This window comes from Galendromus occidentalis, unplaced genomic scaffold (genome assembly GCF_000255335.2).
Source record: "Galendromus occidentalis unplaced genomic scaffold, Mocc_1.1 scf7180000077404, whole genome shotgun sequence".
Lineage (NCBI taxonomy): Eukaryota > Metazoa > Arthropoda > Arachnida > Mesostigmata > Phytoseiidae > Galendromus > Galendromus occidentalis.
Genome location: NW_003805392.1, coordinates 161,620 through 182,154, shown reverse-complemented (window position 1 = coordinate 182,154; position 20,535 = coordinate 161,620). Strand labels below are relative to the sequence as shown.

General features: G+C 50.4%; 2 protein-coding genes across 2 annotated transcripts; both read right to left on the bottom strand.

The window, feature by feature from the left end:
• Window positions 1-1,499: 1,499 nt before the first annotated feature.
• Window positions 1,500-20,488, bottom strand: LOC100909355 (Na(+)/H(+) exchange regulatory cofactor NHE-RF1). Its single transcript, XM_003742452.2, has 11 exons — window positions 20,348-20,488; window positions 19,986-20,136; window positions 14,724-14,812; window positions 13,860-14,066; window positions 7,078-7,266; window positions 6,431-6,562; window positions 5,917-6,297; window positions 5,380-5,550; window positions 2,877-2,999; window positions 2,474-2,657; window positions 1,500-2,356 (listed from the first exon to the last, which is right to left on the bottom strand). The coding sequence occupies exons 2-11, from the start codon at window positions 20,116-20,118 to the stop codon at window positions 2,223-2,225; spliced, it is 1,743 nt and encodes a 580-aa protein (XP_003742500.1). The 5' UTR covers window positions 20,119-20,136; window positions 20,348-20,488; the 3' UTR covers window positions 1,500-2,222.
• On the bottom strand, window positions 9,433-11,152 carry DMAP1 (DNA methyltransferase 1 associated protein 1). Its single transcript, XM_003742453.2, has one exon. It carries the CDS (start codon window positions 10,946-10,948, stop codon window positions 9,572-9,574), a length of 1,377 nt encoding a protein of 458 aa, XP_003742501.1. The 5' UTR covers window positions 10,949-11,152; the 3' UTR covers window positions 9,433-9,571.
• Window positions 20,489-20,535: the final 47 nt, after the last annotated feature.

Here is a 20,535-nt window from a genome sequence, read left to right as displayed (position 1 = left end):
TTATGTATCCGAAAACAAGAGTCCCGTCTGGTTCAATCTTGGCCGCGGGGATGTCGAAGGAACCGAGTTGTGATTCGAGGAAGGAGAAGCCGCTGCAGACCTCGAATCTCGGGAATACGCTTCAATGACGATTGCAGATATTCGTCAACGACCGAAACGGTGTAGCTTACAACATATAGATGAACAATGCAAAGTCATTGTTCCGAGGAAGATATTTGAAATCGATTATCGAGACCACCCGTCGAACGACTCCGCAATGGACTCCAGTCAATGTCACACTTGATCTAGTCGGGATTTATGCGGAAAGAATGCATACAGCAGGACAGGGGTTCTCAGGTGGAGACTTTGGCGGGCCGGATGCTTCAGTCCGCAAGAGATGGCGGGCCACAGACTCAGGAATTCGCGAACACGGCCGTCCGATTTTAGCGGAGGCTAGCCACGACAAGAGTGAAATATCCAAACAGATAGAGAGCTCTTGCGATTATTATCTCACCATTGAGTCTTTCTGTTTGTCTATCTATATTTCCCCGATGATTCTGCGCGCGAGCCGAATTCTGTAAATATATGGAGATCTGTCGGCGGGCCAGATCGGATCTCCTTCCGGGCCGGATTTGGCCCGCGGGCCGCCTTTTGAGCATCCCTGCTCAGGACCTCATATGAAGGACCCAGATACAATGCATTGCTCGGTTCCGGACAAGTCTGCGGCATCTTTCACGCTGAGTGACTCGGCTGTAGCGGACCCAACAGCGGACTTCCAGATCTAAGAGACGAATTCCCGGATCCAGTTCCCATTCCCCCAGAGTCGTCTACTCCCCAGAATTCCGGTGCGGTGAAAAGAGCGTCATTAGGCGCAGTCAGCAATGGGGATTCAGGAGGCTTATCGGGAATCATATCCTACTCAGGTGGCTCAACGATCGAGCCGGTCCAATCCGTTCCCCTCAGTCGAGATTCGATACACACCTAGCATTTATACACTTTCTCGAGATCACCATTCGAGAACAGTATGGGCCTGCGGCCTGCCACCCACGGTATCCCTCGGAGGGTGCATCGAACTTTCGATTGAAGAACCGGAAGAACCTTTGCACTAACAATAAGTCTATCCGACATACTTTGATCCAAAGAGAAACCGAGTTGAAGATCCACGGTATTCGTCGTTGACAGCGGAGGCACCTCGGCGGTTAAAGTGTGGTGGAGCACTGTAAATCTCTGGGTCCAGCGTTCCCAAACCGATGATTGTTCGCCGCCATCGTAGCGCATAGGATGCAGGCGAGAACGTTGAAACGAACAGCTGGAATTTGAGAAAGGACTCCTGGTCGCGTAACCTGCAGTCGAAACAACAGCTAGAGCCGTCTCTCTTACCGAGTGTTACGAACGAACATTCTCGATGCTTACAACAATCGGTGAGTAACACCGCAATCACGAGGGTCAGCGACGAGGATAATTTCAAGAGACGTCTATCACTTCCTCCTCTACTTCGTCAGATATAAGACAAAAGACGGCCCGGTAGAATGATGAATTCATTTATTGATTGTATCTACTTAAAGATTTGAGAGCCACTTCTGGGATCGTGACCTCCGCATACGAATGTTTGCGTCCTAGATCTAAGCGGACTTCTCCGTCATATTATGGTAGTTTAAGAAAGTCACTCCTGAGAGGTATTTTGAGCACTTTTCAGCGCAAGGTCTTGTTCAAGAATTGCTCTTGGAGCAAGCCCCAGATGACATCTTATTAAAATTCGGGGCTCCAGTGAAGTTAAAATGAAAAGACGATGACAAGACATCCCAGCTGCATCATATGACACTGGTCTCGATGCTGACGAGTCTCTAGCAGGGTCGCTGATCGATCGGCAATGTCTAAATTTCAACGTGAGCAGTCCATGGATAGTAAACACAGGACTATAATCGATCGATAGCGGCAAACTATCAATTCTTTGTTTCTCTTGCATGATAAATGAATGTCTTTCGTGCTCTGCGTCGTTTTCTTGAAAGGATGCTTCCTGGCGTCTGCTCATCAGCATCTGGCGGACGATCCCTTCGATGGGTAACTCATGACTTCGTAAGGAGCTCTGGATGTCGACTCTTTCAAGGAATAGTAATAATGCCTAGGCATCGCGTCGCTTATTGCCAGCTCGTTTGTGATACTCTACGATTTCAGTGACGTCCGACGGAAGAGTTTCCGGGGCCGTAAACAACTTAACTAGGTCCTGAATCGACCCGAAACCCTTAAAGTTGCTCCATGATTTTGAATTTCTGCATGAGGTCCATGTTCTGCACTCGCGGGTCCTTCTTCTTCCTTTGTCGCAGCATCTCTCGCACGTCGGATGCTTTCATCGAGAATATCGGGGAAGCTGCACCACCTGGTACGTCAACATATGGTTATTTCTGACTCTCTCACTCGAGCTTGTGACTCGCAACGGTATAACCGTTACTGGATATGAGTGCTTTGGAATCCAGGTCTTCATTCCAACGCTCACCGCTTTCGTCGCTGTTCGTCGAGTTGTTCATTTTGCCGTTTTCTCTGCCGTGGACCGTCATGTTGGAAACTTCCGCACTGAGCTCTTTCTCGTCCATCATGGGTGAATCTGCCGATCCACGTCCGTTGCGAGCTTCAGAGTAGGCTGGTGGCTCAACGTTCATTGCGGGAGACGGTGAGTTGATCTGAGCGAAGGTTGTGGGGAGTTATTCTCATGAGAACTTCTAGAGTCGACCGTCTGATTGAGCCTTGGACTCATGCCAGATTCCCCGATATCGAATTCCAATCAAAACAATCTCAAGCGTCTAAAACAAATAAGATTCCCAAAATCGAAAGAACACAGTCAAGCTGTATCCAATCCTCACAGGTCTTCTCCCGGAATAGTCAAGCCTCAAAGAACTCACCCCATTGACGTCGTATTCGTCCACAGTTGTGGACGGCGTCGGTGGCGGGATTTCCTCGGAACGATTGGATGAAGGAGTCGAAGGCAGCATCTTCGGCGAAGACGACTTCGAAGAAGTGTTGTCCTGTGGATTGGATTCCCGGGCTCGATTTAGATTTTATGCAGGTCCCGGCATCGAAAGCGGACTAGAGGGGCCTGACCGGTTCGATCCCATGAGATTGTCCAGCGGAGCACACATAGTTCACGTAGATCGTGGTCGAAGATATATCTCCCGCACGACCTTATATCAAGAAAGCACCGTTTGCGAGTGGCGGCTCGCCTGAATTTTCACTCGACCGAAGTCAATGTCTCCGATTCGGGCAGTAGCGATCGTGAAGAAGACGCCCTCCGGCTGTTTCCTTCGTTCCTTTCACGATCTCCAGACACACCTGAACTTTGTCTTTCTCCAATGGAGGATTTCAGATAAAACGCCTCATATTCTTTTCTGCCATCATTTTCGACCCATACGGGCGCGCTCACAGCGAGCCATTCCGCATCTCATATCGCGAAATTTTCTCACGATCTTGCGGGGCGGAACTCACAAAGAGAAATAAAGACGGCGAATTCCGAGGAGAAGAGTCCGAACGGAATCATCGGTCGCGTCAAACGGAACAGAATAGAAATTCAGACAACTCGATTCCGTCCCTTCCCAACTCTACCTTCGGATCAGGCACGCGAATCCCGCCTTCTTCGGAGTCTGAAGCATCGGAGCAGCAGACATCCATGGGTCCGAGTCCACAGTCACAGAATCGAGTGGTTTGGTCGAGTCGTATTCGTAGAGCCACCTCTTTCGGAAAGGTGGTAACACTCTTTTTTTTAACGGGCGCTTGCTGTCGGAGGATCCCTACTGGCGGAGGCGTTAAGGTGATCTGCGAGATTTTCGCGGCGGTGTCAACGCTTCTCAACACCTCAAGGAAGTTGGTCACACTTCCCGTGTGAATCTCAATATCAACCCTTGCCGTCATCAGGATCGGGACGCGGTGTCAGATACCGCACTAATGTCGGGGTCTAGGTCACCCGGACGCATTCCGTCTCAGCATGCATGGTCATGCTCGGAGACCCAAGGTCCCTCGCGTTGCATGCCCTCCATGGCAGCCGAGAGTGTGGCTCCGCATAGCTTCATGCCTGCAAGTACCGCCGCTGCGTGTGGCCGCCGAAAACGACTTCATATCGAACTGTAGTATTCAGTCGAGCAGCCAGGCATCTCAAGAAGCCATCGTTGCGAGTTGCGAATGATAAGCCCAGGCAAGAAAGCCCCACCGGCGAAACCCGACAATGACCGCCCGCTCGCCCGTTTGCTTGCCTGCCTGCCTTCAGTCAGCCGGGGTGCTTCGCGCTCCCACGGAAGACGAACGGAAGGAGACGTGAACAGTCCGTCGCGTTCCTTGATCAATACGGAAGCAGATTTCCCCTTCTTGCAACGCCCCGAATTCGGAATATCATGCTTCAAAGCACATTTCTCCCGCAAGTATTCTGCTCATTTGTTGGAGCGGACAAAGAGCCGGAAAAAATGAACGGAATATACATTGACGGACCCGGTAATTCGAGCGAGGCTCGAACACGCAAGCAGACGCAGATTCAATTATAGGCAATGAATCAGAGAAAAATCCTCGTTCCATATTTCGTTCGGGTCGTCCGAGCCGCATCGTAACAAACCCCGCGAGATGAATGACCGTGCCGGGAAGAGAATGTCATAATGGAGTCTCCCACGACGAAGGTCATGTCAAATCGTCAAAAGGCTCATTTTGTTCTTTGGCGATGATGTCAGGGAGCGAGGAGGCGCTCAGATGCCGAGTCATTTTATGAACAAATGGACGGACAGGCGCACTTATCTTTCTATACGAGACGCGAGTCGAGAATTCCCGCGCGTCGGATACGTTTCTCACTCTCGCGAGTCAGAGTTTTCGATAATTTCGACGGCTCCACTCAAGGGAGCAAAGGAGTTGCTCATATCAGCTGAGCGGGAGCAAGTTTCGCATAGCCCGCCTCAGTTTGGACGTTTTTACAGCGAGCCAGCTGAGGACTCTACTCCGTTGCATGACTTTCTCGAAATCAATGCCTCTTGTCAAACACGATGAAGGTTAGGCCGACAAGCTCGGCGGCTTACAAGCATTCCAGATGCATTCGCTTGATCTCTGAGCGAGATCTGCTCCCGTCTGCTTGTACAGCTCTCGCGGGATATTTTTTCCGCTCATTTTAGAGCACAGGAAGCTCAGTTCACCTGGCCAAATGTTGCTCAGATATACGCAAGGACTCGACTCCGCACTCAAATGGGGTCAGCCAGGGATCATCAATAGAAAACGAGTTTCCGAATGAATATTGTCTGAGCTCGGCGTCTACGACTGTGGTAAGATCTGATTTCACGTCGATTCACGTGCCAGTTCCGCCGAGATACGATACCAGGAAGGAAGAATTATAGCGGTTTTAAAGGATTTGAAGAAAATATATTGAATCACTTCGCTCACCATGTGATCGACTTCTCTGGCTGGGGTACTGATAACTCGTACTTCCTTCATTGTACCCTTGGCAACGATGCCCTTGTCGCGATAGAGCTGGTCCGTCTCTTTGCAAACCACGAGCAGCTCGGTTTCTTGAGGGTTGGATTTTATTCTTTCGATGATATCTTTGTGAGTGATCTGGAATGGATTTTCAGAATTTTCAGCTCGTTCCGTCCACACGGGCTCTTGAATGACTAGGAAGAAATATCCTGCTCGAGCGGCGCGAGTGTCTGAGTCATCTCGTGATTTAGAAGACTCATTGCTCGAGAACGACTCCCGCATAATTGCAGCTCGGAGACGATTGTGCTCGTGAAACTGAGAAGGAGCGAATACTTTTTCCGTCGAATCGAAGACGAGAAAACATTCAACGGAACGATCCACCCGATGGAAAACCCAAGAATGAAAGAAACAATACTATTCGTGCTCGATCGGGCGCGAGAGAGAATAGAACTCGACCGAGGGGCCCTCGGTCAGTTCAATGAAATTGAAAGAATTCTGACGTACGTCATCGATGTTGACTCCATTGACTTCGACTAGCCGATCGCCTGGTCTGAGGCCTCCGAGCTTGGCGGGAGATCCCTCATCAACCTCTCCGATGAAGTGCAAGTTGTTCGCTTTGTCGGCATGCAGATTGAATCCGTAGCCTTCGTAATCCGCCCATTTCCGCAAATGGCACTTGCGAGGAACGAGGCTAGGGTTATCGGACAGCGCGCCGGTATCGCTCATCATGGGAGGGTTGTTCTTCGAGCTCGCCGAATCGGCTTTGTTTTCCTGCGCTGGAGGTGGTGTCGAGGGCAGGGTGGGCATTTTATCACTGGAGTTGTTGTTCCTTGGGTTTACCGATGGAGTTTCCAGTCGTTGCAGGTTCTTCATAGAGGAACTTATCTACTCGACCGATGGGGGAATACACGTCAGAAGTTTGAAAACACATGGCCGAATTATTATCGGCCGAATATCTGAGCATCGATGTCTGATCGGGACCGATCAGCCTCGAGTCTCGAAATCGGTGTTTGCTCACCTGGATACCCTTGTCGCGGAAATATTTGTTCGCGGCTTCGTCGACGACAAGCAACGTGGTCTCGTTCGGAACAGTCTTGATACGCTCAACGATCTCCCGATGCGGAAGTTTCTCTACGTTCTCACCGTTCACCTGCGGAATCGAGACAATAAGGTGGAGGAATTACGCGAAGAGCCAATATTCCGCTCTTTCAGTATTTCGACTCTCACGAATTTTGACGGGGCTCAACGAGGGACCGACCTGACGCGAAATAGCCAGTCGAAAGCCATGCCGCGGAAATACCTCCTTCGATGTCCTTAATGCGTAGAAGCTCAACCCTTGTTCTTTAAACTCTAAATGCACTCGGCGGAATCTCATGGAGATTTACGGTTGCTACTATCGCGAATCTTAACGACGCTAGCGAATTCTTGCGATAAATTGCACCTATGTCGAGTAAGGTTTTCGGAAGAAGGCCAGCTCTGCTACACCCACGGAACTCCCTCCAAGTGATATGAGGCCCTTGATCTAGACGGGAACGTGAACCTAACCTCGGATAAATTCTTCTACCCAGGTACTTTGAGAATCGAGACGATACTCGTCACACGTTAATTGCGGAGTGCTTAAGCTGAGTGGGGGAGAATCCTTTTTCTCGGATCAGGAGATCTCACCTCGATAATTTTGTCGTTCTGCCTTATTCCAGCAGTCTCGGCGGGACTGTGAGGATCAATGATCCCGATGAACTGGGTTCCTTTGGCTTTATCCGCGTGAAGGTTGAAGCCATATCCATCGAAATCCCGCCATTTGCGCAGATGACAAAGACGCGCGGTTGGTTCGGCCATAGAATCCCCGTTGGCCATCTGTGGAGTCAAAAATAAACCTCATATCAATCGGGCTTCACAGCGTCTCGGATTTCGACTCGATTCGATCTTCCCCGCTTCTACCTTTAAGTGAGAGTGTATCGGTAGATGACTCATAGCCGATAGCGTTTTATAAAAAAACTTGTACTGACTCCGCGAGAGCGATCACAGAAAATCGAGCAAGTACGCTTTTACCAGGCTCTCCGACAAAATTGACTCTCCGATATGCGACTGAGCCAGCGAATCACATCGAGGGATTATTAGTATCACTCATGTGGCAACCCTTAGGTGCGGCAACATTTCGAGTTGGGACAGCGAACAAGAGTCTAATGGGTGAGCGAAACTCCTCTCGTGTTGAGAACTGGATAAACAGCCCCAATTACTGCATACGATAACAGCTACATCGATGCTGCAGAGCCATCAAATCACATCCAATACAGGAGGGTATCTGGAGTCTACGCGGTTAGAAGATTGTCAGCGATAAGTCTGAACGGCGACAGAGTTTCTCATCAAGGTACCGAAATGTATGATACACTCGCCGCAAGTACGAACGCGGCGACGGAGCAAATAAGATCCATCCCGAGCCACATCCGGCGGCTGCAGATCTTCTGGCCAGACAGCTGAGATGCTCGATCGAGGCGAGGAATTCAGCGAAGATGGCGTTCCTGCTGAGACAAGCGACCGCAATGTTCCCAGCCGTTCTGGGAGTCGTCAGACATCTCATCGGTGGCCGTGATTCTTGCTAATTCTATGAAGAAAACGCTCGCAGGGCTGACGCTTGGCTACCGTCGAATGCGGTCATTCTCCGGAAAACTGACGAAAAATGACTCAACGTCGATCACGGGAGCGGGATATGATATCGGAACTAAAAACTTCTGAGAAGATATTCTTGCATCCGTGACGACTACGAATAACCACCGGAAGATTTCAGATCAGAGGGATGTCGATTTGCCTTTTGTGCGAGGATTTCAAAGCAAGATAGGAAGGAACAAACAATCATATACTTCTCACGCCATCAACGCTTCCGAGTGGATTTCTCGGACGGGTCGGAGCCTCGTCGCGGCTGTATCCCTAATACGCAGGATCCCAGGACAATGGCAGCAACGACCTCATCGAAAGTTGAATCGTCTGAGCTGTCAATTCCGACTCCGATACAACAGATACAAGGTCTGAGACTGGCAAGTTGTGATGCGAACTCCCTCACTAACACACGGCAGTCTGCTTCAACATTCAGACACGACCAAACACAAAGAGACAAAACACCATACGAGAGAGAATTATGAGATTATTGAACGTCTATACGAGGAAAGACTCCGGCGACCGACCGGCTACACCAAGCGTGAAAACAGGAGCTATCAAAAGACGGTAACTCATCATGAAATTATGGCTGTACGTAGTTTGGTTAGTTCAGACGGAGCGATAGACGGATAAACTCCCTGGCTGCCGGACAGATCTTCCTCCTCCTCACCTATCGAAGCGTCTTAAGCATCGACGCGACTCATGAGAAAGGCTTTGAAGCTCTTCGAGAAAATGTGGGACTTTTTCCTGAGTAGGAACTAGAATATCATACTGAATCAGCTGTCCCCCCGGAATGGTGATCTCGCTCACGGACGGCAAGAGCGCACTTCATAAAGTAGTCGAGCATCGGATTCCCGAGGGAAGGATCGAAGTGTCTGATTGGAAGACCTTTCTGCCAAGTATCGGGTGGAGATAAATCTTTTGAAGATAACGTCAAAACTTCGGTTACTCGGATTTTTCTCGTGCCGGGGCGGGCGTTTCCGTACTCGGAAATTTTAGGAACTTCTTCTGGGAGTTGATTGCGGGGGACACGCGCAAAAGAGTGATCTTGCCCCATTCCCCTTCATCCCCTAACTCCCTCGAACTCAGGTTTCGCCTCCGCGGGAGCCTTATGTCCGTATCCTAATCGTACGACCAAATATTGTTATCCTGAGACAGCAATATCTGGTCGGTAACAAGCTCCTCGAGACTCGTCGAGTGATTCACAAAAATTATATTTGCTGAAAGATCCGATGGGATGGAGATGGCTTCGAAGAAATCATCGGCGCACACGCTCTATGTCAGGGATGCGACGGACGTACTCGGGGAAAAATAGACGATGTGTTTATTCTCTTCAGACTGCTACCAGGAAAGTGAATCCCCTACACAAGGATGTAAATTAAGGTATCACCCATACTCTCCGTGGAGAAAAACGAGATTGGAAAATCTATACAATATTTCCAGCTGTCCCTCATGTGGAAGTCAGTCTCCTGAATGATGGGAGCAGCATTCATGATAGTACCTGTATCTACATTTTTTTCAAGCGCTTGAGTATATTCACTTGCTCAAGCGCAGCTTTTCGCTTTCGATTCGGCGTCAGGTCCACTTCGAAAGTGTCTGCAATCGAATTTCTCGGTGGACTTCCCATCACATCGACATCGCCCCCAGCATCCGAATCCGCTGCTTCGGTCTTCACTTCCTGGTATTGCAACCGGAGCGCATTCAAGTCATATTCTGTTGTGGTGAGGATCTGTTTGAGTTCATAGAGAACCATCATATCGTTGCGGAGCTCATTGAACTGCTGAACAACGTCCGCGAACGCCGGCGGATTCGAGTCGACGTTGAGTTCCTTGAGCATCTGTTCCAGAGCTTTGATCTTCTTCAAGCCAATATTCTGAGGGAGTTTCATCCGAGAACTTCTCAGCGAAGCTGCCGATGTCTTGAACTCGGGATACTTGATAGCTGCAGTGCTCTCGATCTGGCTGATGTCGACCAAGCTCGGAGCGACGGACACGGAATTCCTTTCCTTCTTCTTCTTCACGCCGGAAACGACGGGGGCGTTCGATTTCTTCTGCTGTTGTTGCGACGCGCGCTGCTCGTTGTCTTGAATGAGTTTCTGAAGGTCCTGAGCCTTTTTCTCGCGCTCTTTCTTACGCAATTCGATCTTGCGTAGGTCCTGGATTAGATTTTGTTCTTCTTCGACTTCCTCGGGTGTCCGCGACAACAGTTTATGCAATTGTTCCTTGCGGCGTCTTTCGTGATCGGCGTCGAACGCTTGGATTTTCACCTCGGTACCGGGCGGTGCGCGGATTTTTTTGAGGCCGTTGCAGACCGAATAGTAGCGGTCTTTAATGTCTTCAACGTCACGGTCTTGGTAAGTCTGTCGATCCCAGCGGTCTTTCATGATTATGAAACGCAAATCGAACCTGTTCGCCATCTCGAATAAATAGTCGGTTTCAGCCTTAGTCCACGTATTGCACATCAAGTGCTGCGTGTACTCGGCATCCGTGTACGTGGGGATCGAGACTTGCTTGTTGAATTTGCAGAAGGCGTACTCTCGGGCCTCATCGTTCGATCTCACCCAATGATTGAGTTTGAAACCGTCTTTCCGGGCGGGGTTGGTGAACGGCATCCACTTCCACTGACGGACCTTCTTGATGCCGAGTTTTGCCTTCACGTTTTTGTAGCCACCGCCTGCCGACGGCTTGAAGTCTGTCATGAAAAGGGGCGGCGGATCGCTCCGGTCGAAGAGGTTGTATACCTCCCGAGCCATCCCTTCGGGCTTCCGGGGGCCGACGAGCGACTTCTTTTTCGGCTTGGAGTTTTGGCCGAGGATCGCATCTTTCGAGATCTCTTGTTCTTGGCCCCGCTCTATGTCGAGAATGTCCAGTACGTCGGCGCTCATTCTGCTCGACTCGGTGAAGTCGGAGACTGCAACGAGGATCCCTTGACGATAGCCCTTAAGCTTCTTCCTGATCAAGGATACGATGTGACTCAACGCACGGCTTCATGCGGGGAAATCACAGAATCATTCCCGCAGAATCATTCGACGCCACATCACACCACCACCAGCAATCCGCTTCCAGCGAAAACAACACAGAGCGTAAACACACGAGCTCGCTCTGACGACGGGTCGCCGCCATCTTGTGAATGCAGCGCCATCGCTCGGCAGGCGCCAAATTCAAATCGAGCCATTCAGTTCTCACCAGAGCTTCATGATTGAAGCTGAAATCGTTGATTGTTCTATCTTTGAATCCATTTCTGCTCGAAGAGTGAACAGGAACACTCCGCGTACGGCTGAGCCTTCCAATGAGTCGCGATCAGGGACGGAGAGCGTCCAGAGCGTTCTCGAAGCCTTGAGATTGATCGCTCGCTTGAACTGCTAGTCATCGCTCCTATGACACAGCAGCGCGGATCATACCGATCGAGCTATCATTGGATCATGTTTTACGAAATCTTCGAAGTTATCTTGAGGATATCTCCTGATAAGTTTTTGAGCCGAAGATCGAAGCATAGCGTTGCGTTTCAAGGACGGGATTCTTGGAGCGGGTTCCTTGGAGAGGCCCAGGAATCCTCACATTTTTTTACAACAGGCTCTGCAGAGTTCCGCCGGCGCCGACGAGTCATCACCGTCCATGGTGAACGGTCGTCTTTACAAGGGGTCGTACGGTGTGCGATGAGAATTTCAATGAGCGGCAGGACACCGACTAGTTTTAGGGTTCTCTCTTGAGAATAGCACGCGGCTCGCCATCCTGGAAATCTGTGTGCTCGGACGAAGCGACGACAAGGAGGCGTCTTTCGTTTCTGGGTAGGCGTTCATAAATGCCGGGGCCATCGTCTCGGAAAGATTCGGTAATATTCTATCCTTCGTGAGCGTTGGAAACATTTTGAAACCCCAATGGTCCTCCGCCTGTAGATTGGAGTTCTTCCCGTCGCTCCGAACGCGTAGAGGAAATAGATTCGGATAGAATTTGATTATAGCTTGAGAATTCGCGAGATTTCGAAACTTCTTTTTCCATGAAGAGCGCGAGGGAAATTTCTGACGGAGCTGGTCTTATGTAATCAACACTGAAGGCTCGCGCAGGGGCATTTCATAAATACAAAAAATAAATCCCCAAAAATTTCCCGAACGGAATTTCCTCCGAAGCGGCATGTGGTTTCGGTGACAGCTTTTTCCCCATCGATGCCGGAGCGGTACCCGAAATATCGTCCCCACAACGAGTGATTCGTTATGAAACCCAAGCGCTTGGGAATTCGAGCTGAATGTCGAAATAACGAGCAGCACAAAGCACGAAGGACATCCGTCGGGTCGCTTCTGCGGGTGAAGGTAGTGACATCAGAAAAAAGAGTCACGGTGGGGTTTTCTCCATGGCGGCCGTCGTCTTGACTCATCCCGCTTGTGATCAGATTCGGGAGCGAATATTCCAGCGAGAATCCAAAACATTGCTGTCAGACAGGCTACTTGGACCGCTGGTCCACACGCGAAAGTCCGCTCTGCTGGTACGTCAGGTCGCCAGGCTTTGCACGGAAAACTTTGGGCTGAATCCGGAATTCCGGGGCTTCGAGATTGGAAATAAAATTGGGATCATCCGACAACTGAACCGCTTTCATGTTAGATTTTATAAAGACCGCTGCCCAATGAGCTGTCGGAGCAGCCAAGTGGCGCCAGTGCTAGCTGAAACGAATCCTTGGCGGCCATGGCAATGCACTTGGATATGTTGGCGCTTATTTTCATCCGGAATTTCTTGCGGCGACCCTGGAATACGGGAAGAAACAACGCCAGCGGAACCACCGTCGGCGGCGGCACAGCTACCATCGCCGGAACATCTGATGCGGACAAACCGCTCGCAGCAAGGATCTGTTCGAAGTCTCCTGCTGGACGATGATTTTCGGAAGTCTCAGGCTTGCTCACTTTCCTCCATCATCAATAAGAGATGGGATCGACGAGGATATTCGTTCCCGGTGAAGATCCGCTCTCCTCTCAGATTTTGATCGCATGCCTCTTCGCGATTCAAGTGATCATTGTGAAAAATATACCCCGAAAGTACAGAATCGCCGTACGAGATCAGAATCGTTTCCGCTCGTATAGATTCACGCGATCCGAGTCGCAACGCGTAATCCGGGGCTCTTGAAGGAGCGCTGTCCGGGAACTTCCGTGAAAATCTTGTGGCGTATTTACTCCTCAGAATTTTGAAATTATTCCGGAATTCTGTACTTTTCCAGTGCTCTGCTCTACGAATGCGTTCGGAGAAGTCTCAATGCGAAAGCCTTCGATTCCATTTCCCGTCTCACAGCTTTCGATCGAGGACCTTTCTTGATGACTTGATTTAATGACGATAAGGATTGTGACAACATGTTTGAGCGAAGAGCTCTTTCGAGCTGGGGAAGGCTCGATGCGTTACCAAGATCCTTCGAGGATACCAGTTCGGAGAGCGATATGGATCCCTCTCGGAAGATTTCCCTATTCTCTTGGAGGCTAATCCCCATCCACGATGCTAATCCTAGAGAAATAACTCCCGAGTCATACTCTCGAGATTAGCTAAGCTCTATCCCATCGGCCTTATTCCAGGCAGAATTCCTGCCTGGCTCAAGAGCCGAGGTATCGCGAGACAAACAACCAAGACATATCGATACAGCCTTCTCGAGCTCCATCGGTTTGATGAAGTGTAGCATTCCCCTTCTCGGAACCTGTGTCCTATGTGCATCCGATCTTGAGCCGAGCGGCGAGCCCTCTCGTGGCGAGACCGGAAATTCGGTGCAAGGATCTCAGGGGAGGGTAAAAACCTATCTACTCTGCAAGCGGGGCGGGAACTAACCTTATTATTATTTCGCTTGCTGCTGTTATTATTGTTCTGCGATGCCGTGTTGTCTTGGTTGGAGACATCTCTTGAGCTGCTTAGCATCTTGACTGAGGGTAACGTTCCTTTGATGACGATGTTCCGTTCACGATACCATTGGTCGCTCACGGGATCGACCACAAGCAATCGTGTCTCATTCGGTACGGCTTTGATCCGCTCGACCACCTCGAAAAAAAGAAGGAAGACGTTGAGCTTGAGGCTTTTCAAAAAATCAGAATCAGTATGCTATTCGGAATGTTTTTGTTTGTCTAAGAGTCGAGCCTTTGTGCATTCGGGTTTTGCTTGATGCGCTACACTGGATGGTCGCGAGAAAGCCCCTTTCTCCCTGGAAGTTCTTGGAGCGTTTCTACGCAAAATATCTATTTTTGTCGAATCGGAACCACGACGCGTTTCTTTCTCCATCCCGACATGATCCGAAAGCCGGTGAAACCAAAACCAATGAAATATTTTACGACACTTGTCACGTGATGTAAGTGCATTGGGAAATTCTCGTTCAGATATCGCGTGTAAAGAGAGACCAATCCATATCTGAACGCAACTCCGGGCAACCGACTCTTCTGGCATCCGCCTCGACTGATTGAGCTTCTGATCATGTGAATCGATCTTCGAAGGGAAGAAAGGACGCAAGGAAATGCTTCCTGCTCCTCTCCAGGCGCACTAATTCTGCGCGACATTCTCCTCCGTCCCTAGTGGTACGCCCGATCTATGGTAACTGATTCATAACATAGGATTTCAAATTACGGAGCTTGTTTGTTGATGGGATGAATGAAGAAAATCCGAAAGAGAGATCTCCCTATGGAGATGCCGCAATAATCGACTCACCTGTCTGTGGTTCTCGTTGAATACATTCTGTCCATTGACCTCAACGATGCGGTCGCCCTTCATGAGACCTGCAGCTTCAGCGGGGGATCCTGAAATCGAAGGGCACCACGTGAAAAACTCAGTCAAGCATGATGAAAATACAGCAGGGCGCAAGCTCCCACTGCTCATTCATTCAGTCAGTCGTCATCGGCTTTCCCCGACAGAGTCAGTGCACGCAACTCCGGTTCAGAGCAAGCTCCGAGGTGAGATTCTTCCCAACGCAGACTGTATTCAAGATGAAAAGCGTGACCAGTACCCACTCTGCCATCACGCTCGCATCGGGTTCCCTCGTCCACACGAGTGTTCTACGGAGCCGATAAGGGTATCGAATACCGGAAGACTCGCAAGCACTACGGATGGAAACAAGGAAGCTAAGCTCGAAGTGTTGCGAGCTCTCGCTCCAGAAAAATATCTCATCCACTGCCTCGGCCGCTTCGGCCTCTCTCCCAGCGAAGATCTACAATGCGGTTCACTTGCGGGAGTCGTGGAGCGAATTGACGCGTCCGTCGACATGGTCGGACTGTCATCATCGACAGTGCGCACTGTGAACGTTTCAAGTGCAACAACAGAAGCGCATGGCTGTCTCAACATCTGTCAGAAGAGCAGGCGTCCCAACAAAACCTCGACCTTGCCCGTCGTGGCACAACAAAGGGTTTCGCGCCGTTGAATTCATCCCGTAATCGTTCTTCAGACGCGGAAAAATAAAGCGAAGAGTGAAAGCTGAAAAGTGAAATGGAAAGGATTCGGGAAACATTCGTTTTCTGCTAATTGTGAGCAGCAAACATTCTCTTGCGGACTTCATCATCGTTCCCACATCCATATGTAGCGATAATGGCAAGAGACACTCGAAAAGGGACGTCTTCCTCCGAAGACTGTTTAACGGACTTTTCTTTCCCGACATTGAAAGCAGCGTACCGAACACCGATCAGTGCAAGCGATTGAGAACTACCGGAGTTCCCGTTTCGAACGACTGGGACTCCGGGGAACTTCCCGCTGGGCAAGTAGATCCACTTGAGCCCCTCCGTCGACGGAAAGAAGAACGAAAAAATACCATGATGGGATGCAGGATAATGAGTGTTCTTCCGTTATCGCAGTTCATTCACCAATTCGCCAACGGGGCGACAACAGCACTAGCAGTCGTGGGGCCGAGCGCACACCGCTCAAGGTTCGCTGTGTTCCTGCTGCTTCCTTCACGGGCGATGACCGCATACGGGGTTCCAGCTCCGATTCAAAAGGCCCGCTTTTCCAACGGCAGCAATTGGAGTGTTTTGCCTAACTGGTCGACATGGTCGCTGTGAGACCGGCGTGATTGATGGACCTAGCCCCTTTCGGATATGTGAACGATCGATCTCGATCGTTCACATATCATCAAGTTCACCCGTCGGAATTATTCAATCTGGATTCATCGATTGGGGCCGCCCCGCCGTCAATCTTCGGATCGAGACCTCATCCATTCGAAAACATATCAATTTCCAATTGCGAATGGGTCATTCGCTCCTCGGGTACGCCGACGGATGTCGTAAGCCTGGAGGTTTGTGACACATAAATCAATGATCGCGCGTCGGTTCGGTTCATTTATTGATGAACTCAGTCACCGTACCGTTGCTTGCTGACACACAGAACGCAACGGTAGCACCGCATTCGCCGTAGGAGAGAGGCAGCAGCAATGGCAACTCAGTCAGGCAGACTGGAGCCGTTATTCGGCTCCGTCGGCGGATTCAAATGTTAGCATTCCGGCTACACAACGGGTTCGCGTTTCGTAATGAACTTATCGTAATAGAGATTATAAGCAGAACGCCGGTTGGCTTCATCGGCCGCCACAGACACTTGTACGCACGCGAGCAAGTGAATGACCGACTACCAGACGCGTCTAATGACAGTCCGTTAGCGGCACTGAGTCGCTCGGGATAGCTCACCAGCTAAACCAATTTGTTCTCTATGCTGGCTTTTGCCTCTTACGAGCCGACGGCGTCGGCAGGACACAATCGACCCGGTGACCAGCGGCCGACCTGAAGGACGCCTGGAATGTCATAGGGAGACTACAGGGGATGGTTGACTCATAGAGTTCTTCTGTGGAGAATTTTCCGACGGGCGCTTCCATACCGAGAGGCGGCTTCCGGCCTGGCAACGACGGAGAGCAAGCGAGGAACGGCGAAGCGCCGATAATCCTCGTTTCCTAGTATTATTTTCTTGATGAGAAACAGTATGTCCAGTCTGGGCGAAAATGTAAGCCGGCTTCAATGCCCTCGGCAGTGTCGTTCAATTCCGCCGTGAATGGTCCGGGAATAGCTCTGGCGGAACACCACTGCTCGAAATGTTCGTGGCTAGTTCCACGATGCAGATGAAGTAGGATTGTGATTCCGGATTTCCATCCCCGACCTTCGATATACTGTCAGAACTCACTTCGTCGCAGCCGCGGGAAATCCTTTCCGCAGCCCGGGAGGAGCCCGTCGGATTCATACGACTTTGATTTTATTGAGCGGGATCGGGGAAAAACAAAACCGCGTGAATTTCTGACGGGCAAGTACGTGTCTAATTGGACTTCAACGACGCAGATCCGCGTTAGTTTCGGACGTCTCCGTCTCGGAATGATCATGCTCAAGGGTCCGTAACAAGACGCTCGGGAGCGTCGGCATCGTAGGTGAGAGCGAATTGGAAGGTAAAAGTTGTATCCGAACAGAAGAGCGATGTAAGAGACTATAAGGCCTGACCCTCATAGAAAAGGCGATTCTCTCACTCGTCGGAGGGTCCTAATCCTCGAATCCGTTCTACGCGTTCCAGAGAATCCCTCCGCTGGAGAATCATCATCACCGATTTTCCGTTGGAATGCTGCGCAAAAAGGTCGGCGTTAGGCCTGAAATTCGCTTGCCTACGACGAAGGTCGCAACAATGTGAGCCAAGGCCGTAGGGTGCTGCTGCACGCTCTCTGTCGCTAGTCGCTGCTAGTAGGAGTCCGATCGTCATAATCAGCTGCAACAATCATCCAGCAAAAGCGAACAAGTCATTTAGGGATTCGCTCTAATCCGAGTTTAGAGTTGCGGAGACGACGATTGAAAAACAATCTAGACCCAGTCAATTAATTCCAACCGACCACTCGGAATCGAATTCCGCAAATTGCAGCGACAGCAGCAGATAAGTTGGAGCGGAGCATCAGTCCATGTGATTCGCTTCGGAAACAAAGTCGGAAACGAAGACGGAAAGGAGGTCCCGCGAAGCTCGACGTCATGGGTGCAATGAGTAAAATTCTTTCGAATGCGGTGATTTTTAGATTTTCCCCTGTCGACGTCTGCTCCAGGGTTGTCTGTGCCAACATCACCACAGACAACAAACCAGGCACGGACGTCGCCGTGGCTGCTGCCACCGTCGAGCATCGCGACAAAAACGAAACCACGAGAGTGAGCACAAAATTCTCGCTCCGTGGAGGCGGAGCTCGAGGTTTCCCATTGCGCAGATCCTCGTGGATTTCGTCAAACTCAACCGTTATGGTGGAGTGAATAAAAATCGTTCATGGCTGCTTTCACAATTTTTTTTCATTCGACACAAGGTGACATCAATGATTCGGAAGGCAGCGATTAGCTCTCAGTTCAGGAAACGGATCGCTCCTTTACCGAGTCCCCAGTGGGGCGATAATATTTGCAACAATTCCCTGCGCCCCCTTGGATTGTATGCTGCGTGAGAGGCTACAATTTCGGATGCCCCGCGGAAAAATTCTAGTCCTCAATCTAGGCTCATTTATCTATGCTCATCTAGGCCCATGAGGCCTTGCAACGCTCAGTGGCGAATCACGAGTTCCAACTTTCACGTGGTGTCGGATACGCTCAATCGACCGAAGTTTCCTGTCGCGAAGCACTGGCTTAACCGCGCCAGCGAGAAAATACCTTTTCGCTCGGTACGAGACAGGTATTCCATGCCAAGACTCTTCTGGCGACAGTGACGGACATCACTCGGCTCAAACAACAAAGACAGCAATGACGGACGCAGTTCTAATCCGGAACATCCTGCGCGAAGCAGAAATTTCCTTGTCCTCCCGAGCTGGGAAGTACCGGTGAGACCCGTCTCTGGAACTCGACGAATGTTTTTTCCGAGCATATGTGAGTGTGCTTCAGACGATGCTGGTTCGCGACTCTGTCGCGCGTCCGTCCGACCATCGGTTGACCAGCTGGTTGGCTCCCTGGATGGCAGGCCGCATGAGCGGACGGGCGAATGAGCGCACGGATGGATAGATGGATGGACAGATAGAAGAATGTCTTTCGGATGGATAGGAAGTGAATTTCCCTTTTCACCTGTCAGCCAGCCGAGGGCTTCTGACTGATTGGTGAGGCGAGCGAAGCAAATGAAAAGGAGAAATCGAGTCCGAGAAGCTCGGAAACTCTGCGTCTCTGAATGCGGACCTGTTTGAGGTAGCTACTACTGGTCGGACTGAAACCCGGACCGCGCTTTCCGAGGATTCCACAGTAGATCCGTAACGGGAAAGCTGCTGCCGAAAAGACCTGAAGTGACCGGAAATTCGGAAGGATACAAGTTCGAGGAAATTTCCGAGATAAAAAGTGGAGAAGCAGGAAGAAGGATGGACGGGAAACGATTATTCGCCCGAGGAAGCAGCGCTTGAAGAAAAGGAAACTCGCTTGCGACATCTGAGGACACGCCAATGTTCTCAATGCCACCGAAAACTCTCATCTGGATAAGACCAAAACAGACTCCTGTGATGATCGCTGTCTTGCCAATAACTCGATCGTCACTTTGACCCGCTCCAAGTTCATCAAATCGACAATTGGACGCAGCATCTACATGGTCCGAGCAAATGAGCTCCGCGATCCGGCGGGCTAGATCAGCGAAAGCGGTGACTTTCACCAATTCCAAGGGAATTCTCCCGAAGAGTATTTCCGTATTTTCCTCGGCTCTGTTCGAACATTGTCGAAACTACTGGTATGTGAATAAATTCTCCTAAAATTCGCAGATAACATTAGAATCCGATGCCGCTACCGCCAAGCTCCGAATATTGTCAGCGAAACGGAAAAGCCACACAACGCGAGTTCCTCAAGACTCGCTGATCGCACAAAACATCGAGCGTCGAACGCGCAATCTTTCGCGGACGCAGCAGCAGCGGTGTCTTCAGCCTTCGATACTCCGGCGCCGATGAGCACGTACCCGTTGCGTTCAACTTTCGATAGTCAGCACTCCCGAAGTCGCGAACGAGATTCGGGAAGAAATGGTTCTGCTCACCTTTATCGATGTCTCCGAGAGTTTGGATGTTTTTAGTTTTGTCGGTGTGCAGGTTGAACCCGTATCCATTGAAGTCTGACCACTTGGTGAGCTGACACAATCTGACAGTGGGAGCATCCGGAGGCAGCTCCATTGTGGACCCAAGCGAATTCTGGTGAATAATCAGCGATCAACTTTTACAAGTGTCCATGATAGACGGTCGCTCTAACCGACCGAGGGCCGACTAACTGAGTGACAGTCAATCAGCCTGCGTGACAGCTTGACTGAGTGACCGACTGATTAACTACCCAGTCTCTAACGCTGAAATCGCTGTTTATTCCCTCGCTTATACAAGAACGCACTTATCTCACTTTTAACTGCACCTGTTAAATCACTGCGGGAAAAATCCACGGAGATCCTCTCACGACTCGCAACGCAACGAAACTACCCGATTGTATTAGAAGGGCAATTGTTAGCGACCAACCAGACGGAGGCGAGGACTGAAAACGTCGGCGGCGGCCGTATCGGTGAATGCTGCGTCGTCGAAACCTGACGCGCCCTCTGGCGTAAA